This window comes from Episyrphus balteatus, chromosome 4 (assembly GCF_945859705.1).
Source record: "Episyrphus balteatus chromosome 4, idEpiBalt1.1, whole genome shotgun sequence".
NCBI classification, from domain to species: domain Eukaryota; kingdom Metazoa; phylum Arthropoda; class Insecta; order Diptera; family Syrphidae; genus Episyrphus; species Episyrphus balteatus.
This window is the reverse complement of record NC_079137.1, coordinates 2,301,388-2,322,444: the sequence shown is the minus strand read 5'-3', so window position 1 is coordinate 2,322,444 and position 21,057 is coordinate 2,301,388. Positions and strand designations below refer to the sequence as shown.

The 21,057-nt window shown below is 31.6% G+C and overlaps 1 protein-coding gene across 2 annotated transcripts in view; it reads left to right on the top strand.

Moving 5' to 3' along the window:
* LOC129919419 (protein tiptop) overlaps positions 1 to 21,057 on the top strand; it is a 308,853-nt gene that overhangs the window by 48,469 nt on the left and 239,327 nt on the right. For both annotated transcript variants that reach the window (XM_056000287.1, XM_056000286.1), the window contains exon 2: positions 10,899 to 11,092. In XM_056000287.1, the coding sequence (XP_055856262.1) occupies positions 11,035 to 11,092 (58 nt within the window). In that variant the 5' untranslated portion in view covers positions 10,899 to 11,034. The remainder of the gene's footprint in view (positions 1 to 10,898; positions 11,093 to 21,057) is intronic.

The window sequence follows — 21,057 nt, the reverse complement described above, 5'->3', positions numbered from 1 at the left end:
TTTTCAATATACTCTGCTGCTGTAACATCAGCTCCTAAAGCCCCCTAAACCCAAGAAAGAGAGAGTAAGAGAGAGAGAGAGAGAGGAGCTGTGTGCTGATATCTCTAATGAATTTGCATGGAGGATGTGGAAGTTGACGGTTGCAATCAATGTTGGAAAATTAAAATTCATAAATAAAATTGAAAAACAAAATGAAGAGAAAAGAAAGAAACAAAAATGTGAAATGAATGAATGATTGACGATGTCATTGGGAAAAACTGTGAGGAAAATTAATTTAGATTATGATTTGTGAGCAATAAAGCGAAAATAGAATGGAATTTGAATATTGGCTTGACTTGACTTGGCTCTTGGGCTCTTTTTTCTATTAGTATTATGATGGCAGACAGGCAGATTGTGAGATCATTTTCACTTAGGAGATGTCTATGGCGATGACAGTCGAGATCTTGAAAACTCATAAATCGTCATATTATTATTATTAGTTTTATTGTTGCGGATCATTTCATATGCGAGTGTTGTTGATTAATTTATTTTGTCATTTTGGTTTCTTTTTTTTTCTTTTTTGTTTTTCTTGAGGCAGGAAAATGTAACAATTAATTACTTTCTTACATTAAGACGGTTTCTTTATATAAATTAATAAATGTATTGTGTGTCATTTGGTGAAACAAAGTTAAGTAGATTTAGAAACTTTTCTTTTTTGACAGATGTTTCCAATGTCATATTACAATTTGAAAACTTTGTATAGTCGATTTTTTACTCATTTCAACTTATGTAGAATTAATAAACCTTGGAAAACAAGTGCTTTTTTTTGGCAAATTTGGGAAGAGTTGTTTTTCCAAGATTTGGCAAAGTTTTTGAGAGGAATATTCGGATCCAAGTGGCAGCTGAAGAATTTTTTAAATGACACCAATGATTACTTCGCAAATTAGGCCAAAAAAAGAGGACTCTTATATTTTGAACTATTAAGGGACCAGGAATTTTGAAAGAACTACAACCGTTGAATACTGGCGGATTAACAAATGCCGAACCCTGCGCAAGAATTAAGTCGTGAAAGTCTTATCAAAAATACTGTCTTGGACAAAACACAGCACGATTGACAAAGTGGGAGAGTTGTGGTCCCATTCGAGATCATAAAAGCTATTGATATTGAAGAAGAAGAAACCTCATATTGATAGTTCCTACGAGCTTCTGATGGACACAAATATACTCAAATCCCTTGATATGATTTTAAAAACTGTCTTCGGAGATTTTAATGCCAACTTAGGAAGTGTAAATTTTCTCTAGAAACCCTAGTAAAAATGGAACTCCGCCGCACCACCGCTGCACCACGTCCGCAACACTTTTTGACCACCGCACCACGACTGCACCACGTCCGCACCATTTCATTTTGAATGAAAAATTCAATGAAAAACCGCCGCACCACGACTGCACCACGTTCGCATCATTTCATTTAGAATGAAAAAAATTCTATTCTTCTACTTTTACAAATGTTTAAGTGGTCTTCAAAGTTATTTTGGCTTAAGTAACAAATAGCCAGTTGGTACAAACATGACTCGGTGGTCGAGTGGTTAAAGCGTTGGACTTCTAATTGAAAGTGATCTGGATACCTACTCGTTATTTTTTTATTTTACAATAATCCAAAATTATGTATCATGGTGCGATGAATTTTTCATACAAAATGAAATGGTGCGGCTGTGGTGCGCCGACATTTTCTGCAAGGGTTGGGTTCGATCTCGATATCCCGCTTTTTATATGCCCGTTTTTTATAATCCCGCTTTTTATAATCCCGATTTTTATAATTCCGGATTTGACAGGGTTTTAAAATGTGGGATTATAATTGATCGGGATTTTAAGTAAGGTGGATTTCAGAAGACAGGATTTAAAAAACCGGTATTTTAGTAGACAGGAAATAACAGAAACTTTTTTTTCAGAATTTTCGAAAAACGGAATTTTAAAAGCGGGATTCCGACACGCTCCCGTTTCGAAGCAGTCCCATCGTAACACATTCCTGGAACTTTTCTTTTTGCTAGTTCAATTTTATTAAAATATTATAAAAATTAATAACAAATAGATTCTAGTAACCACTTGACAATATTCAATTAACATCAATTTGCATTGAAACAATAGTTCCTTTAAGGAGTTAATACCTTTTTCGAAATCAATTTTAACGATCAATCAATCTTAAACTTTTCAATTCAATCGCTCAATTTTTGTTTACTCTTTTTTTCCCCACATTTTCTATCTACGTTAGATTACGTCCATTTTTGTTGAGTTTTTGAAAGTTTTTATTTCCCACCAAGTATCAGGCCCCGGCCATCATCACTCACCCTTATTTCAACCTTCTATATTTACTCGCCCTTTAACCGATGACGGGCATCACGGCGACTCGTACCACTACGAGTATAACAGCGACGTTGGGTCAGTCTAATGGCTCGAGTCCATTATCTCGTCATGTTTGTTAGAAAATTTAATTACTCCTATTAAACAGTGTTTTTTACGTTGTCGTTTACTTCGTCGTCGTCGGCGTCATCGTCATCATCATCATCGTCGTCGTCCTTTTCCTAGAACCAAAATGCATAGACTTGTGTGTATTTTTCGCCTTTCACCCACTCCTCTTGTATTATTTATTGCCGCGGCATTCTTCTTAATCGGTGGGTGGTTGGGAAGAGAGGGATGTGTCTTATTATCATAATTTTTCGTTATTGCTCTATTTTTTTTTTTTTTTTAATTTTTTTCATCACTCTTTTGCACTCAGAGAAAGCTTCATTTTGGACATCAACTTTTATGTAGATATGCGTTCGTATGTATAGATACATTGTGTATCTTTTTTGTAGCCTTAAGTATTGGTCCTTCGTGGAACATAAACATGTCTCATAGTCAACTCAAACCAACCCCATGGGGAAATCAGAATTCGTTTGTACTCACAAAGTTAGTTCGGGTCCGGGACAAGCCAGAATATGACAGCTTTTGGTGTGATGAGATTCAAAGTGCTTACTTACCCATCTTCTTTTATCCCTCTCCCTTACTCTTCTGATGGTCAGAACGTATGTGAAATTGTGAACAAAAAAAAAATAGGAACATTATTGTGATAAAATGAAAATTAAATTTAAAAATTTGTCACACGGCCTCAAAATCAAATCAATCTACAATTTTGTATTTTTTTTTTTGCTCTTATCCCTCATTTGAATTTATGTTTTTATAGCAAATGGAATTTTGTCATTAATTTTTTTATTTCATACATCTTTTTTTTTTGTTTAATGATGATGAGATGTGCCGGGTGGTAGTATGCGTGTTTGTCGCGCAACATATTGTGTGTGGATGATTATTATTATCAATCGGAATTATCATATCACAATTCGAATGCAGTCTGTCTATTAAATGCAATTAAATGATTGTCAAATGGTTTTGTTCGGTAATCAGTTAAAGTTAATTGAATTGAAATGTTGGGTAAACGAATATTTTTTTTTTGTTGTCGAAATGAAATTATGAAATAAAGATTTTTAACGACTTTTATGCTCAATATTACTTAGTTTTGTACAATTTTTTAACACAGGATGTTAATGAAACATGACAATTGAATGGTAAAAATGCAATTATCCAACCTGTCTGTTGAAAGGTACCACCATACTTATGCATAAATATGATGCTATGTCACTTTTACTGACTCTGAAGACCTCAATCTTTTAGACAAGACCCATAGAACTTAAGATATGAGGTTTTTAAACTAAAAATTTCAAATTTTTGAAGAGTTTATATCATATAAAACATCAAGTAATGAAACAGAACAGTCTTCAAGTGACTAAAGTACTTGAAATGTAAGGATGGTGGTGACCTTAAAATACCATAGTATACTAGCCCAGAGGCCAGGTGTAGACGCTTTTTTCCTATCATTGATTGCTTGAAAATAATTCTGGTTTCGAAATTCTCATTCTTTTTGAAAGTTGTTTTCTTTTTTTTCGCATGCTAATATTTCTCCAAAATCTTATTTTTTTCTAATTCTGAAAAACAAGAGGAATTTAGAGCCCAAAAAAAAACCTTTCTTAAAAATGTTCGACAGTTTTTGTACCTTTTAAAATGTTCATTTACTTTTTTTTCTTAGCGAAATTTTTATTTGTTTTTAGATAACCTTTACCGTTGCAGGTAACTTTTTAATTTTTTTATTTTTGAAAAAAAGGAGGCCCATTTTTTAAAATACAAAAAATGACGATTCATTTTAAAAGTGAGTTTTTTGGGATAATTTGGGACATCGAAAATGTTTGGTGATGTAAACATAAAAAAATCTTTGAATCGCCTATTTAAGTTATTGGGCTAAATTTTCGAAACATTGAATTTAGAGGTCCAAAAATTTGTAGAGTTTTGGGAACTATTTTGTAACTAGGAACAAGTTTCAAAAATTCAGTTGTAGTACAGGTAAAATACACCGAAAAAAAAAAATTGATAATAACAGCTATCAAATTAACATTTTTCAGTGACAAAAGTCGTCCAACAATTAAAATATCAATTTTGATATTTTATCATATCATTTTGACATTTTTTAATTTCACGTGGGATAGTGAAAATTTCACTTTGACAATTAAAATATCAATATTGACTAGATTTTACGTTTTAGTTTATTATAATGAAACCTATTTCTTTCCTTTTCATTTTTATTATTTTTATTATTTTAAGAATTTTCTTTCTTTTTTCAAAACACTACTGAAATTATATTATAGGTGATATAATTGTTTTGTTATTTTCTCCCAAACTATGTGAAGTAAAATCTTAGTGCCGATCAAATTTTCTCAGTAAATCATACATTTTACTTCGAAAAAACACAAAGCGCCTTTAAATTAGTACACATTAAGAATTTTTTATTTAATATTTTTCTATAATTTGGAATGAGAAATTGATATGAAAAAATGATAATAAAATATCAAAAAAAAAATTCCAAAATGTGACATTTAAATATCATCCTGATAATAAAAATGTTGTTTTAACATTTTAAATATCATAAAACACATTTTATAGAGCATTTTTGGCTGATATTTAAAAAATGTTAAATTGATATTGATTTTTTTTTCGGTGTAGTAAAAAAAAATCAATAAATAAAAACAAAATTGTTACCCTCATGAATCTTGGCAAAAAATTTCCCTTTAAAATAAAAATCAAGGATCAAAAATATCTTAGGAAATATTTGATGAAAGGGTGTTTTTTTTTTTTAGTTAATAAGGGGGGCCACAAAGCAGTGAAAAAATTGATTGTGGAATATATACATACGACACTCATGCTTTTGAGTGACTTATTGGTCCTTTTGCTTGTTTTTTTTTTACTATACAACGGGTAAAATATAACCAACATCCATGTAAAACACAAGATACAATCATGAAATTTGAAATGGATGTTTTTTAGATGAAAGAGGGGCAAGCTATTAGCAATTTATAAAGTTCTTTAAACATATTTTTGGTTAGGGTGTTTTTGGGAAATAAAGAAAAGTCCTATAAAATCAATGGCATACATTACATGGTACCCTTTACGGACACTGGGGTATTAACCAACAAGCTGTTGTCAGTTTTGCACAAAAAGTTGATTGAGGTCCCCTTACTCTCGAAGTTATGACCTATTTTTGCCGCTTCCATCTCCATGCTTACAAAAGCGTTACTGACATCACCCAGGAACCCGTTTGTCGCAACTCTGTTACCATTCTGTCTTCAATACGTCGACTTTTTGCCTATATTGTAACTTTAAAACCCTCTTGATAGTTGAGGAACTAAAGCTCAAAAATTGGCAATATTAGGGAACCCGGCCGAACAGCTTAGATTTTCATGTTTTTTTTTTTTTTTAAACGTAGGTAATTAAAAATACTTTAAAGTCTATAGATTAAAAATTGCAGGTGTTGCCGTTTTGATTTTTTAAATTTAATTAAAGATTTTTGTGAACAAAATAAATTTTTTTTTCAAAAATTTTGCTTAAATTTCATAAATTAATTGATGCCAAAAGATTGTCTATGAAATTCAAGGAAAAGCGATAGATGCAGTTTTCTTATTAATTGACTTCAAACACAAAAAAAAATATTTGAACACAACGGCAACACCTACAATATTTAAATATACATTTTTAAAAACCTAGAAGCCTAGTCATATTTGTAAAATTAAAATTAAGTTAATTGAATTAAGGGCTTTTGAAAGAATGGTATCTGAACTCAGATTTTTGAAAAAAAAAAAAATTATTGAAAAAATTTTAAGATGTCGTTTTTTAAACTTTTTCGTAATATAAAATGCATTTATTTTCAAAGTTTTTTGGCCGCATTTATTATGATTTGAAATTATAAAATGAAATGTCAATATGTATTACGGTTTATGAAAAAAATCAAAAAGTATTTCATTTTCGAAGAACTTTTTTTAATAAAAGTTTTGAAAAAAAAGTAACTTATTTTTTTTTTAAAGTTCAACATCTAAACATAAAATTATTTTTTATTCATTTAATAACCCTTACTGTTGAAAGTTAAATAGCAAAAATTTAAAGTTCTTATTTACCAAAGTCTTTGAGAAAATTAATTATTTCGATGCAAAAATTCAGTTTTTATCAAAAAAAACCCATTGAAATTGAAGTAATTTTAAAATTTTTTTTTTTAAAGTGTGATATACAGGGTGTCCCACAGTCACCGCCCCAAATGAAAACCATGGATTCCTGAGGTAATTTTAAGTCGAAAAACCTAAGAGGTAATTTTCTCGTTTTCGTCCCGTTTTCGAGTTACCACGGTTTTTATGATTTTTTCATAAACCGTTTCTCCACAATTTTGCATCAAACACAACTTTCTTCGTTTTTTAAGTTGTTTTTTACACTTTCATATCATTTAAGTCAAAAAAACACGTTAATGAGTATAAATTTTGTGTGCTTTTTATTAAAGCCCAGTTAATTTTCGTAAAAAAAATAAGTTTTATTTCATAAAAAAGGCTACTGAAAGTAATTAAAAAAAAAAATAAACAAACTGAGTGAAAGAAAAAAAAAATAATTTTTAAATAAAAAATTAATTTAAATGAATTAAAAACTTTTTCTGAGCAATTGTGGTTAAGAAAAGAACAAATAAATAAAGCTCAGAAAAAGTTTTAATTTAAATTAAATTAATTTTGTATTGAAAAATTATTTTTTTTTTAATTCACTCAGTTTGTTTATTTTTTTAAATTACTTTCAGTAGCCTTTTTTATGAAATAAAACCTATTTTTTTATGAAAATAAACTGGGGTTTAATAAAAAGCACAAAAAATTAATACTCATTAACGTGTTTTTTTGACTTAAATGATATGAAAGTGTAAAAAACAACTTAGAAAACGAAGAAAGTTGTGTTTGATGCAAAATTGTGGAGAAACGGTTTATGAAAAAATCATAAAAACCGTGGTAACTCGAAAACGGGACGAAAACGAGAAAATTACCTCTTAGGTTTTTCGACTTAAAATTACCTCAGGAATCCATGGTTTTCATTTGGGGCGGCGACTGTGGGACACCCTGTATATTACCTTTTCTGCTTCGAAATTCAACTGATAATATTTATGGCCGAAAATTTTTTAAAAATAAATTCATATTTTATTAGGAAAAGTTTGGAAAAAAGTCAGTTTTAAAATTTTTTAATAACATTTTTTTTTTTAATTCTGAGTTTGAGGGCCATTTTTTCAAAAACTCTTAATTAAATTTAGTGGATTTAAATTTTCTGGCTTTTTAAAAATGTATTTTAAAATATTGTAGGTGTTGCCGTTGTTTTCAAAATATTTTTTTTTGTGTTTGAAGTCAGATTGTGAGAAAATTGCATTTATCGCTTAAACGATGGAAGATTGTTCTCTACTGTCTTATATTTTTTTTCCTTAAATTACCTAGAGAATCTTTTGCTATCATTTGTTTTTTGAAATTTAAGCAAAAAAAATGGTTTTGTTCAAAAAAATTTTAATGTTAATTCTAAAAAACAATACGGCAACAATCTATAGACTTTAAAGTATTTTTAATTAATTACGTTTGAAAAAAAAATCGTCAAAATCAGAGCTGTTCGGCCGGGTTCCCTAATAATTTGCTTAAGTTACTCTACTATGAGGAATTGGAATCGTTCAATTTTAGTCTTGCTTTTACTTTAAGGAAACCAATTATTAAGTAGGTAAATACTTTTTAAATGTATGGAATCAGGTCTACTCAACGCGATAAACCGATCTTGTTACTAACTCATAGAAAATTTTGGTAGCAAATTCAGATTATCGCAAACAAATATTACACAGATGTAAAAAGTTTTTTCCACTAGCGCGAATCGAAGAAAATTGTTTTTTTTTCCAGAATTAAAAGAATTATTCGATACATAGCTTTGACATGGCGACATAAATTTATATCTCTCTCTCCAAGCAACAAAACTCAGCAACAAGGAGAGGCTTTAATCATTTCTATATAACACGATGCGGTTTTCTGTGGCAAAATGACAAATTTATGAAGCCTATGGGATGTCTGTACATGGCGCATTCGTGTCAAACTTGAAATTGATGTTGGATTCGGTTGCAACTTACAACAAAAAATAAAAATCAATACAATCTCGTTATATTCACGGTTGCCGGAGTGGGTAGGATCCTACCAAACTGGGTAGGTTTTTTTACCCTGGGTAGGTTGGTAGGTTTGAAGTCAATTTGGTAGGTTTTTCCAAGTTCTTTCTCTAAAATAATTTTATTTTTAATAATTGACAAAAAAAATTTAATTATGTCAAATCTACCCAAAATATTTGTGCCAAACAAATGTGCCCATCTAAACCGAGAGTAATAATATTAAGTAGTGTATGTAAACGCAGTATCCTCATTGTTGGTGTCTGAACTCATCCATTTTCATGTTTTGTGTTGACACTAATTTCACATTCTTGATTAGTGATTTCTACAAAATGGGATTACAATTTTATTTTAAAACTTTTTTTCCAAAAAATTATTTATAAAAAATTATTTTTTTAAAAAACGGCTCTAACGATTTTGAAATTTTTTTTCTAAAAATGCACGCCAATATATCAATCAAAACTGCATACTTGTTTTGGAGGGCAATTTAATTTCAGATTTTATTTTATTTTTTTTTTTTTAACGAATTTTATTTCTATATAAAAAGTCTTAAAAATTTAAGCAACTTTAACTCCAAGAGCAAGTTCGTGCGATCCAGTCGTGGATTTTATTTTTTTAAACAAGAATTTATTCTCTTAAAATCGAAAATTTTCGTTGGGTAGGTTTTTCTTTGAATTGGTAGGTTTTTTTGAAAAATTTGGTAGGAAATTTTTTATGCGAGTGGCAACCGTGGTTATATTGCTGAAGCTGATGCGAGATGTATTTCGCTCGTCTATTTATAATATGCCCGAGCTATGTTTGAGCTGTTTTGAGAGATTGGTCAAGGAGAAAGAACTGTCTTGAAATTATTGTATCTTTTAGCTGGATATAACAACGACAGACCGACTGACTATGAACGAGAGACGATGAAGTTTGGCCTCTGTTTATAGCCATCTACTACATCAACATCACACAACAGCATAAGCGTCAAGATATCAACGATCAGCAGTAGTTGAAATTGCAACTTGCAAACGAACGGCAGCGAGCTCACTCTTATTAAACGCATTTGTATGTGCGCGGAGCTAAATTATCTTTCAGATGCTTGGCTTGTTCAGTAGGCAACATGCAATGCTCGATGTATTGGCTAAGATAGATTTTTTTCTTTTCCTTTCTGTTTTGATTTTTGTATTTTTTCTTTGCATTTGCAAGTTGCAAGTATTTTTTAATTGAAATTAGCAAATAACCGTCAATTTATGATCACAGTTAGAGATAAGTAATATGCACAGGAATTCCAATTAAATTGATGATTAAATTTTCGAAATGATTTTGTCTTGTTGTTGTTGTTTTTTGTGTTTGTTGATGGGGAATTTTTCATCTGTCAGTTAATATATGTTAGTTGCGATTTTGAAGTGAGCTCTGCTGAGTAAACGTTTTCATTATTGTCATTAGTCAAAATTATTGCAGAAATTATTAAATTTTTGGAAGTTTTTTTAGACAGACTTCATGTAGTATTAAAAAAAACATAGATTTTGGCAGTATCAGGAAATACTAGATTTGTTTATTCAGCCTTAGAATGTTGCAAGAGAAAAAATTTAGTTAGATAAAAACCTTTTCCTTTTTTAACTATCGAAATTTGTCAAAACAAACTGTTTGATATCTCCTCCGACTTAATTTCGTTGGTCTTTCCTATGTTGTGTAGCTAATTTTTGAAAACGAAAAATGGTTCAAATCATAGCAAAAACTTAAGGAATTTTGAGGGGAGTATTGGACTAATTAACGGCTGTATTTAGAAAGTTAGAAAAAAAACCTATCAATCTAATAGATTTGTCTGGATAGTTAGAAAACGGTTCAAAAAAATCAAGTCAAGGCACAGACGAATAAATGCGGGAACCTATTTAGCAAGTCAGAAGTTAGTTCTGAAAAAAAAAGGATATAATCCAAAAAATTAAAAAAAAAAAATTCTGAACATAATGTAGATTATTTTTGACTTCGGATTCGAATTTAAAAAATAAAAATGGTCCAACGAAAAACTATACATAAATATTCAGTAAACAACTTTTTTGAGAAGTATGAGAGCTGTCAAAATTGTTACTGATAAAGAAATATCCAAGAAATAGCATAAAAAGGTCTAAAAGCATATTTTACTTAATTTGGACTTCGTGTACAAAATTTTTGATTTTTTTTTTCTTAAATATGAACAGTTTTACATACACATTTTTAATAATTTAGCTTTGGAGACACTCGCTATTTCAAATAAAAAATAATTTTCAGCTTTTTTGTATTTTTCATACTAATGATGCTTAAGTGCTCAGTGTACCAAATTTTTCAAAAAAGTTTTTGTTAAAAATTTAAAAGAGATATATGTATCTATTTTCAGATCCATCCTTCATACAGTTGAATACAATATAAAAATTCAAAAATAATAGTGTTTTCAAAATGTACCAATAAATTTAATGGATAACTAACCAGCTACATGAGCCATTTACTAGAGGAGAAGAAAAACAGTAAAGATTATGCGTTCGAAACAGCAACCGAAACCATCATTTCGTTGGACAAATTCAAATGAAAATGGTAAGTGTAAATAAATATATCATGTATTTATTTTACCAAAAATTGTTCTCAAAGAGTTGTCCTAAAAATTCCAGTTTAAAGAATTTCAATATATTTTTTCATTAAATCTGTCATTTCTTATCAAATGTCTTTGATTTATTTTTTTTTAAGAGAAAATCAATTTAAATTCTATAAACATTTCCTATTCTATAAAATTTTCTTGAATATTCCAAATAGATTACATCACAAGCTTTTATTTAAATTCTTCTTAAAAAACCTCAAACCTTATCCCTCTTGGTGTCCTTTCTAATTCACAAAAACTTAACTCCACAAAGCCATTTGATTGACACATAACTATGGATTTGATGGACTCTACCCAACCACAATCCATCCACCTTTCAAAGTCTTGGAAGATATTCATTTTCTTCTTTATCATTTTCTTTTTTCAAGGACTTTATGTCCTTTTTTCTTTGGGGGTATGGGTCTCTCACTTCTTTTAGCCTTTTTCTTTATATTCTGGTAGGGTTTTCTTGACAAGACTGCAATATAAAGTGAAATGCATTAGCTGCTCATGCTCTCATCATGACGACACGACAACATATCCTTTTTGGATGCGTTTTGGTTATATATCAGTCTTCCATATATGGATAAATGTGTGTGGGAAATATTTTCTTCTGTCTACAAAAACCTTCTGAATCCAATAAATCCTCGGACAGGGTTTTCTATGTTCCATGATAGAGTTCATATAATGTGGGCTTGATGGTTCGCTATATGATGCTGCTGCTGCTTCTTATAAAACCCGAAACCCAGAGATGTCCTGCTTGGTCCTGCATTTATATTACTCTGGTTGTCAATCTTTAGGCCAAAGTCCGTCTAGCATTTTATGTAGGTAGGTATACGAGAACCTACTCTACTCCCAAACCCGTTTATGTCTAACTGTCAGTCTGTCTGGGTTCACTGTCCATCTGTCTTTTGTCATGTCACTTAGGAGACACTATAAAAGTTTTTTGAAAGACACAAGATGTTAAGGTGTATTTGTATGCGTATGTGTCAGTGTGTTGTGGTCGTTTTTGAGGAGAAAGACCATAAGAAGAATCCTTTGGAACATGCATTTTCTTCCTTCTTTATCGCCATCACTTAGAATATATTCTCTGGACTGGATGCATATGCCTTAAAAACATTGTCATTGACTTTCTTAACTGGGTTTTCGGAATCATTTAAAAGGAATGGACGACGACGAAGTACACTTTCTAATAATAAAATCGTTTAGTAGTATATCTAATACCAAACCAATACCATCAAAGTTTAAAAAAGGATTCTTTAGCATCTTCGAAGAAGAGTGGTGTGGTTTAGGTAGATTTGGATGGTGTGTCCTGACATGACACTATTAAGCTACCATCATGTTTGCTCGGTGATATCTTTAGAAATTATTACCATGGATGTTTTTGAAATGGAAAACTCAAAGAATATTGAAAACGAGAGTTGAGAGTATATGGAAAATGACTTGAAATTTTCTTTCTCAAAATTGGAATGAGAAAGAGGATGGATTTTGGGAATGGTTTGAGAATAAGCTTGAGGTCTATGTTTTATCTGTGGGTTTTTTAAGAGTTGCCAGAGTGAGCAGAATAAGAAGTAAGTTTAAAAGTATCGAGGCAGATATTATTTTAAATATTGAAAAAATTTGTTGTTTTTTTTTATTTGAGTCACTGGGACGATAAGCACAACCAATGCGATTTCGAATATTTAAGGAGACCGATTTTCTAATATCTAAGTCAAAGCGTCCAGCTTCCAGAAACGTTTTCGCCCACCCAACTTCAAACGGCTATATATCTCGGAATTTTGAAAAAACTGAAAATGAATGAAGTTTGAAAAATGCCAAAAGGTAGCTGGGGTTCTAGCCTACATTTGGGTACAACTCCCATCCCTGTAGGTGCACGCGTTCTCAAACCGGGAGAACTTAAAGGTAAAAAAAAGTTAAGCCCGATTCTGAAAAAATAGGCATGATGTGGCGGTTTAACATTGAAGATGATTTTTTAAAAATCTGACAATGAGCAAAGCGTAGGCCCATGACACAAGCTATCATTTGGCAATCTCCCAAAAATTGCTCTCAAGCGGTTTAGCTTCCAGGAGCGTTCAAAGATTCGGGGATTTTTCGAGAAAAAAAATTTACCCCAACCAAACCCGATTTTCTCGGAATTTTGAAAAAAATCCAAAAACCCGATTATACCACTATCGGGTAGCTGAGAATATAAGATTTATTTTTTTCTCTCAGCGATAAATCTCACTGGTTGACCGAAACTTAAAAAAATACAAAATAAAGGTTTCTCTCAGACCTTGACCGAAATTTTTCTTTTTTAAAAATAAAGGTTATTTTATGAGCTTTATTGAAAATGGCGACAAATAAGAGTTATTAAGGAACCTTTCAAAAGGTTGAGATTTATTTCTGATCTCTGCTTCATACAACTCCTGTGGAGAATTAATCTTTATATCAAGGTTAACCACGTCCACCTGGCAACCCTATTTGCCTTTCAATATAGTTTGAATATTTGTATTCCATACTCACATACAATCATTTAAAGTACACTCTTTCCCTCAGAAGTAATAAGTTTCAAACAGATTGTTCATGTCCATCAGTTCAGGCAAATTTGAACCTTTCGTCCTGGCTTCTTCTCTGAAACCCTAGAATGATTCGAAAGGAGATGCATTTTATAAGTTAAGTCTCTTTTTTTTCAAAAATTTTGAAAACTGATGGAATTCTTCTTCATCATCGAAACATCTGCATTTTCTCCAAAAAAACTTTGAACTTCAAAAAATGGATCAAAGGAAGAATGTGGAACTACACACCTCGACTTCGAGAACTCTCCCTCCTACCATTTATATAAATTCTTATAGGTACCCCCCATTTCCATCTGAAAGAGAAGTGATGTTGATTTGAATGGCATGCCTTAACGTCCGAACAAGGACGTTAGGAATCTACTCATCAATCGTAAAACGGTTTGTAATTCAAGCTTTTACTTCTCTTGCAAGGATATATCTTTCCCCATATAATTTACCCCATAGTATCGAGACTTGGACATGTCAGTCAGTAAGTTAGTGTACGAGATATAGAGAGGTTTTAGAGATACTATACTCTCGCTTCTTCATCTTCTTCTTCTTTGCTGGGTTGTTTTGTATGTTTTTGTTGGGATATATTTAAATGGCATTTGTTGTTCCAGCAGGGGGATGATGACGATGATGATGATGATGATGATCCTTTAACATCCTTCTTCTCGGTTAGATTCGATATTTGTCTTGTCTGCCAGTCAAGCTCTATGAGAAAGGGTACATCTATCTTTTTGATGTTCCTGCTTACATGTGATTGTGCTGAGCATGACATGCCAGAGTTTAGACCGACTTCTTGTTCGATTGAACTTTCTGGCCACAAAGTCCAATGAACCAACTCACTGACTTGACTATACAACTGCGTGCATCACTTCTACACGTCTGGGTTGTATATAAGGAATCAATTTCAGGACATTTTTATATTTTGTTCCTTTTACCCTTCCTTAGCAATTTCTCTCTTTCAATTTGACATTTTACTTTTCGGTATTGCTGGCATTCGTCCTGCTTCCAGTGACCGTTCATCCCTTCTTCGTCATCGCCATCATCGTCTCTTTTTTGGTACATATAATGAAGTAAAAGTTGACATAATTCAAATGCAGCCTCAATGAGCGTGTCACTAGCCGGTCCAGGAAATGTTTAATTAATTTTTCGAATATTAATAAATAAATGATAGAAATCGAGACTGGCGCAAAGGGAGGGTTGAGGGTGATGCAGTTGGTAGGTATTATAATATAGGTACACAAATGATGAAATGCCATTAATGTTAAGCCAACCATCATATAACGTTCGAAACAGCCATATCCAGGCTCACAATAATTTCGTTAAAGCCCCATGAGATGATTTTTAGGGGGAATGAAAAGGAAACAAAAAAAAAAAAAAAAATATGTCGGAGAAAATATTATAATGGAAACAATTACCCATTGCATACATATGGAGGTTTGAACAACCCACAAACAGAAACCCCTCCCCAAACTCTTGCCAAACCTATTCGTGAATTATGGACAAAAGTTATCGGCGGCAGATTTTAATGGCAAAATAATGGACACAAATCAAATCAGTCATTAGCGAAATGTCAGGAGCAATTTTTTTTTTTTTTTTTTTTTTTTTGCTAATTCTCATTTGGGTTTTGTTTTTGTATGTATATTGAATATGTCACCAAAAATTGGGAAGAGAGGAGGTCAATTCAATAAATTTTTGGACAAGATGAAATCACACATAACTAGTCTAGAAATAATTTGAAATATGCCAAAATTACTAATCAAGGTAGATTAAATTGACGGTTTGAATAGCATTTTTTTGATGAGCATGATTTAAATTGTTAGAAATACTCAATGTTGGTAATTTCTCTGGAAAAAATTATAAGAAATATATATGGCACCTGTCCAAGAGATGTATAAAACAGAGGCTGACTTGTGGCAAAACAATTTAGTTGTAACCATGCATTTTCAATTTTGATTATAAAGATAAAAAGTAGTAGTATAAGAGTTGTATAAGACTTCTTAGTACATGCAAACGTTGAGTTATGATTTATATATTTTTTTTTAATATTTTGCCATAAAACAGTGGCTGAGGTGCCGGAAATTTGGGGCAAAACAATTTAGTTGGAACCATGCATTTTCAATTTTGATTATGAAGATAAAAAGTAGTAGTATAAGAGTTGTATAAGACTTCTTAATACATGCAAACATTGAGTTATGATTTATATATTTATTTTAATATTTTGAGATGAAGTTGATATAATTCTTTTTAAAAAAATATTGGCTTTGGAAATTAACTTCTCGATGAGTATAAGAGCTTTTTACGAATTCAGAAACTTTTTTGTTTTAATTCATAATTTTTTTTGTTTTTTGTTACATTCTTTTAAGATATCTACTTAATAGGTTGCTATTAGCCAAGGCTTCCTTAGTTCCACAAAATTACCATTACAAATGCTAATGCAAATAATATTATACACTCTTATACTGTGTATAAGTAATTATATTTATTGTAAATTATGTTTCTTGTAGGCTGTATGACCACTAGAAGCCAAAAAAAACTCCGATTGGTAAGATTCGTATGAAAGTTTAAGATATCAAAAATTAAAAGTTATTTGAACGACCTCTATCTAAGAATACAACTGATTAAATGTATAGTAAGTTTTATAAGACTTGGTTAATTTAAAATTTATAAAATCTCTACTAATCTTTTAATGTGAATAAAAACTGTTCAATATAAGAGTCGTAAAAGACTTTTTTTTTTCTAAACGTGCAACATGTTTTTAGGTGTGAAAATTTAAAGACTAATCTTTCATGAATGCTCAACACCATTTACAAGCTCGTATAAGAGCTTTATAAGAGCTTATATTTTTGTAATAAAAATGTTTTTTTTGCTAAAAATTTTAGTGATGTTAATGTTACTAGAAAAAACAATATTCTTCTGTCATGAGAACTAGATAGTGGACAAGAATGACTGTGGTTGAAAAGGGGAGCGGGTCATAATTCTGCTTGTCAAAATTCTGTACGACAAAATTCTGTGGGGTCAAAATACTGTAATACCATAATTCTGTACGTCATTATACTGTAAATACAAAATTCTGTACGTCAAAATACTGTATCAACAAAATACTGACATGCAAAATTCTGTTTTGTAAAATTCTGTACGGCAAAATACTGTATATCAAAATTCTGTAAAAATGCTGTAAAAAAATATCGTTTTGATAATGTAAAAAAGTGCGCGCGCACTTTTTTACATTATCAAAACGATATTTTTTTACAGCATTTTGATTTACAGAATTTTGATGTACAGAATTTTGAAATACAGTATTTTGACCAACCAGAATTTTGCTATACAGAATTTTGACTTTCAGGATTTTGTTCCTACAGCATTTTGCACATACAGAATTTTGACATACAGCATTTTGGAATACAGTATTTTGAATACAGAATTTTGCAACATACAGAATTTCGACCCCAACCCGTTGAAAAGTCTTATATTTTGAGTAGGTATATGATTAAAAAAAAAATTTTTCCATGTGAATGAAAATAAGAACTCCTGCTAAAAGAAAGTTTTGGGATCGGGTCAAAATTCTGGCTTCAAAATTCTGCTTTTCAAAATTCTGCGAAAATTCTGTTTTTCAAAATTCTGCTTTTTTTCTATTCTGTTTTTCAAAATTCTGCTTTTTAAAATTCTGCTTTTCAAAATTCTGCCAGCATTATATTTGAACAAAAAAATTCTGCTAATTCTGTTTTTTTTTTTTTTTATAGCATAAAAGCATTAAAAGCGCGCGCTTTTTAACATTTTCCAAACCCTTTTTTATTTCTTGCAGAATTTTGAAAAGCAGAATTATGAAAAGCAGAATTTTGAAAAACAGTATTTTGAAAAACAGAATTTTGAAAAGCAGAAATTTGAAAGCAGAATTTTGTAAAGCAGAATTTTGAAATCAGAATTTTGACCCCGGCAGAATTTTGACCCCAACCCGAAAGTTTTGTTAGACTTTGCAACACAAAAGATAAGAGATGTTAAAACTTAAGATATTATTTATTATTCATACAAACTGCACCAACATTTCTTTAAGAAAATTATCCACAATTTTATCGAAAAATCATTGAGTGATTTTAATCGACAAATTGCTCACCTTAACACTATAAATGAAAAAAAAATATGAAATTCACAAACGATCAAAATTAACTGTCAAATTGATCGACATTCACCGTTTTTTTTTTTTTTTTTTTTTCTTAAATTACGTGCTTAAGTTGATTCAAGCAGTTGGTGCAACACTTTGTTGCTGCTACAACCACGCCACCTAAATAAAAAAAAAAAATCCCACTGATTTGCAGCACTTCAAGTGCTCGCACTGCACGATCAAAACAGAGGAGTAGCCAAAGGAATGGCGCACCATGCCGCCATACCACCACCACACCTCACCACTGCATCAAGGCTGAAGTTGAAGCTAAAATTTGTGGCAGCTCATGATAGCATGTACAATTGTATACACATTCAAAAAGATTCAACAACGTTCAAGTCGGGCCTCCATAAATAACTCATAAATAATCTGAAAGGCAATTAACTTTGGATATCAATTAATCAATCAGTGAGAGCGACCGAGAGAGTTGCAGCAGCAGTTGATCAGTGTGAGAGGAACTTTGGCAGCCATTTGGAACATGGCCTCGAAATCCGAATTCGAATCCGCATCCGAGAACTACAACACGCCAACTGTGCATATAGATATACACAAAACAAAGATGAACACGGTTCGGACAGAAGACTCGCGATGGACGGACGGACGCAATTCACAGAAACCACACAGACAGATGGACCAACGATTGGCCAACGCGAGCGTGTACACAGTGGCGTGGCAAAAGCTTCCACCACTCTCTCTCTCTCTCTCTCGCCCCAGCTGTCACGGGATAGCCGCATAGTGATGGGATTGCAATTGGAGATGGGAATGGAAAAGGAAAAACGCCATCATTCTGAATTGAGTGAAAAATTACCACCATATACTGATCGACGCTGAGGAACCAACGCCAGTTTCATTTGAACCTCTATTTCCCTGCTTCGCCACCACACCGAATCGCCGCTGATATTCTCAGCAGAAAGACAGCAGATGGATCGCTTGGAATCAGTTTTCTCTTAGCGTTCAAATGAGGCTTTTCTGCGTTTCCCACTGCTGCTAAGCTGATATGGCCTCGTGAAGCAAGAGGAATTCAGAGGAAATGCCTGCCCATAACTTATTCCGCCATAAAGACAGAGAGAGAGTGTGAGAGCAGAGAGGAGGTCAGCCAGCCAGCAATGATGCTGGACAGACGGACAGACAGCAACAAGCGAGCATTCGCTAAAATGATGGAATTATGCACTCAGATACTGGATACTCAGTAATTCACTGGATACTCAGGATTCACATGACTGATGGACGACGATTAACGTGTTCAATTCTCAAACAAAGTGGGTATTTACACTGCGGGTCACTTGAATAGCAAACATTTGTTTTTTTTACTAGAAAATATTTCACTCTCTTTCTAAATTAAAATAGAGGATTTCTTAAAAATGGAGTGTTTCCTGCGAAGGGAAATTTTCTTTAAAATTGGGGATATTTTTGAAAAACTTTTGGAACATTTTTTTTCCCGCAGTTTCAACTTTCAATTAAGAGAATTTCTTAAAAAAATTTTTCTGTGGAAGGACAAATACTCTATAGAAATTTTTTTAAAAGAAGTAGTGTTTCTTGCGGTGAGAAATTTTAATTTAAATCAGAGATATTTTTGAGAAAATGTTGGTAAGTTTTTTCCACATTATTTATAATTTAATTGGAGAAGTTCTTAAAAAAAGATGTTTCTGTGGAGAGAAATTCTGTTTTTTAAATTCGAGAAAAACTATTGCGAATTTATTTTCGCACTGTCAAAATAGAAAATTTCTTTTAAAAAAGTGTTTCTATGAAGGGAAATTTTCTTAGAAATCAGAATATTTTTGAAAAGTTCTAGGATTTGTTTCCACAATTTTAACTTCCAAAATAGAAGAATTTAAAAAAAAAACTGTGGAGGGAAGTTTTCTTAAAAAAATTGGAATATTTGCAAGAAACTTTTGGGAATTTTATTCTTATCCACATTTTTAACTGAATAAAGGACACTAGCTATTCTGGGAACTTCCAATTAGAGGGTGGGGGACAGATTTCGTAAATATTTTCGAAAGATTAGTTAACAAATTTCAGTCTTACAAAAGCCTTTAAGAATCAGGTTTGATTCTAGTTTAGAGAAGGTAATAAACAGCCCGTTGAGAAAAGTCCCTTTCAGTCCCAAATCCAGTGATACAGAGTTTCTTTACGTATATTACACGAACATGGATCATGGATATGCACGCATAACACACAAGAAAGATGGATCCATGGCAGGCCACTTGAAGAAGAATTTTGAGCGTAAGATTGAGAAAAACTCTAAGGAAATGAGTGAAATAAATCTCCTTCCTCCTCGAGAGCTCTGACGGTTATTTTTTTATAATTTTTTTTTTTTTTATCTTATGAATGCATTCGCTGTTCTTGATGATCCTTTGTAAACTCACTTCTCTCCCCTTACTTAACCCAGCAACAAAAGCAACAGGCGTTATCTTTTTTGCAAAACGTATAGGCTTTATTTAATATTCGTAATAATTTTTAAAAAGGCCCAATGGAAAGGAAGTGATGTATTAAATGTGCGCAATTTTTCTTATTATTTTCTTTAGAATTAAGTTGGTTAATCATTTTGATTGGGATTGTGCATCATTTTGCATTTGGTTGCGTATAAAGTGGAGTGAAACGAAGGGATTGAAAGGTGATTGAATGATTCAATTAAACATTTCTTGATTTCATTTGGATTTTTTTTTTTTTCTGAAAATTAACAGAGAAAAGGGGAACAAATTATGATTACCTGAGCTTATCGGTAAAAGTCATGGTGAGAAAAATGTCTTCCGGTTTTTAACGGTCACAAAAATTAAGTTCGTAACATTCGAAGAAAGGAATTGAGGGGGCTTAGTGCCGTTTTGCTGAAATGATTGATAACCAAGCTTTGTATGACTCCTCTTTGTTGAAAAAAAAACGCTCGAAAAAAAGAGGGATTATGTTCCTGTAAATCGGTTAGCTGGTTAAGAAAATCAGTTCATGAAATGTGACTCTTTTAAAAAGTGCATTGGTTTTAAGAAAAGTACATACCTACTTAAAATTTCGCAATTATTTTAAAGCACAGTGGTAAAAGTTAAAAAAAATCCCAAATAAACACCAACTATACAATAAATGTCTATATCCTTTTAAAATCGCTGTGCAATCACTTAAAGTACCATTCGTCGTTTCATCTTCAAATCATTGATTTTTATTGACCATGTTAACTGCCATAAGGGTCAACAATATTATCTTAAAAGCATAAAAAAAAAAAACAAAAAACACA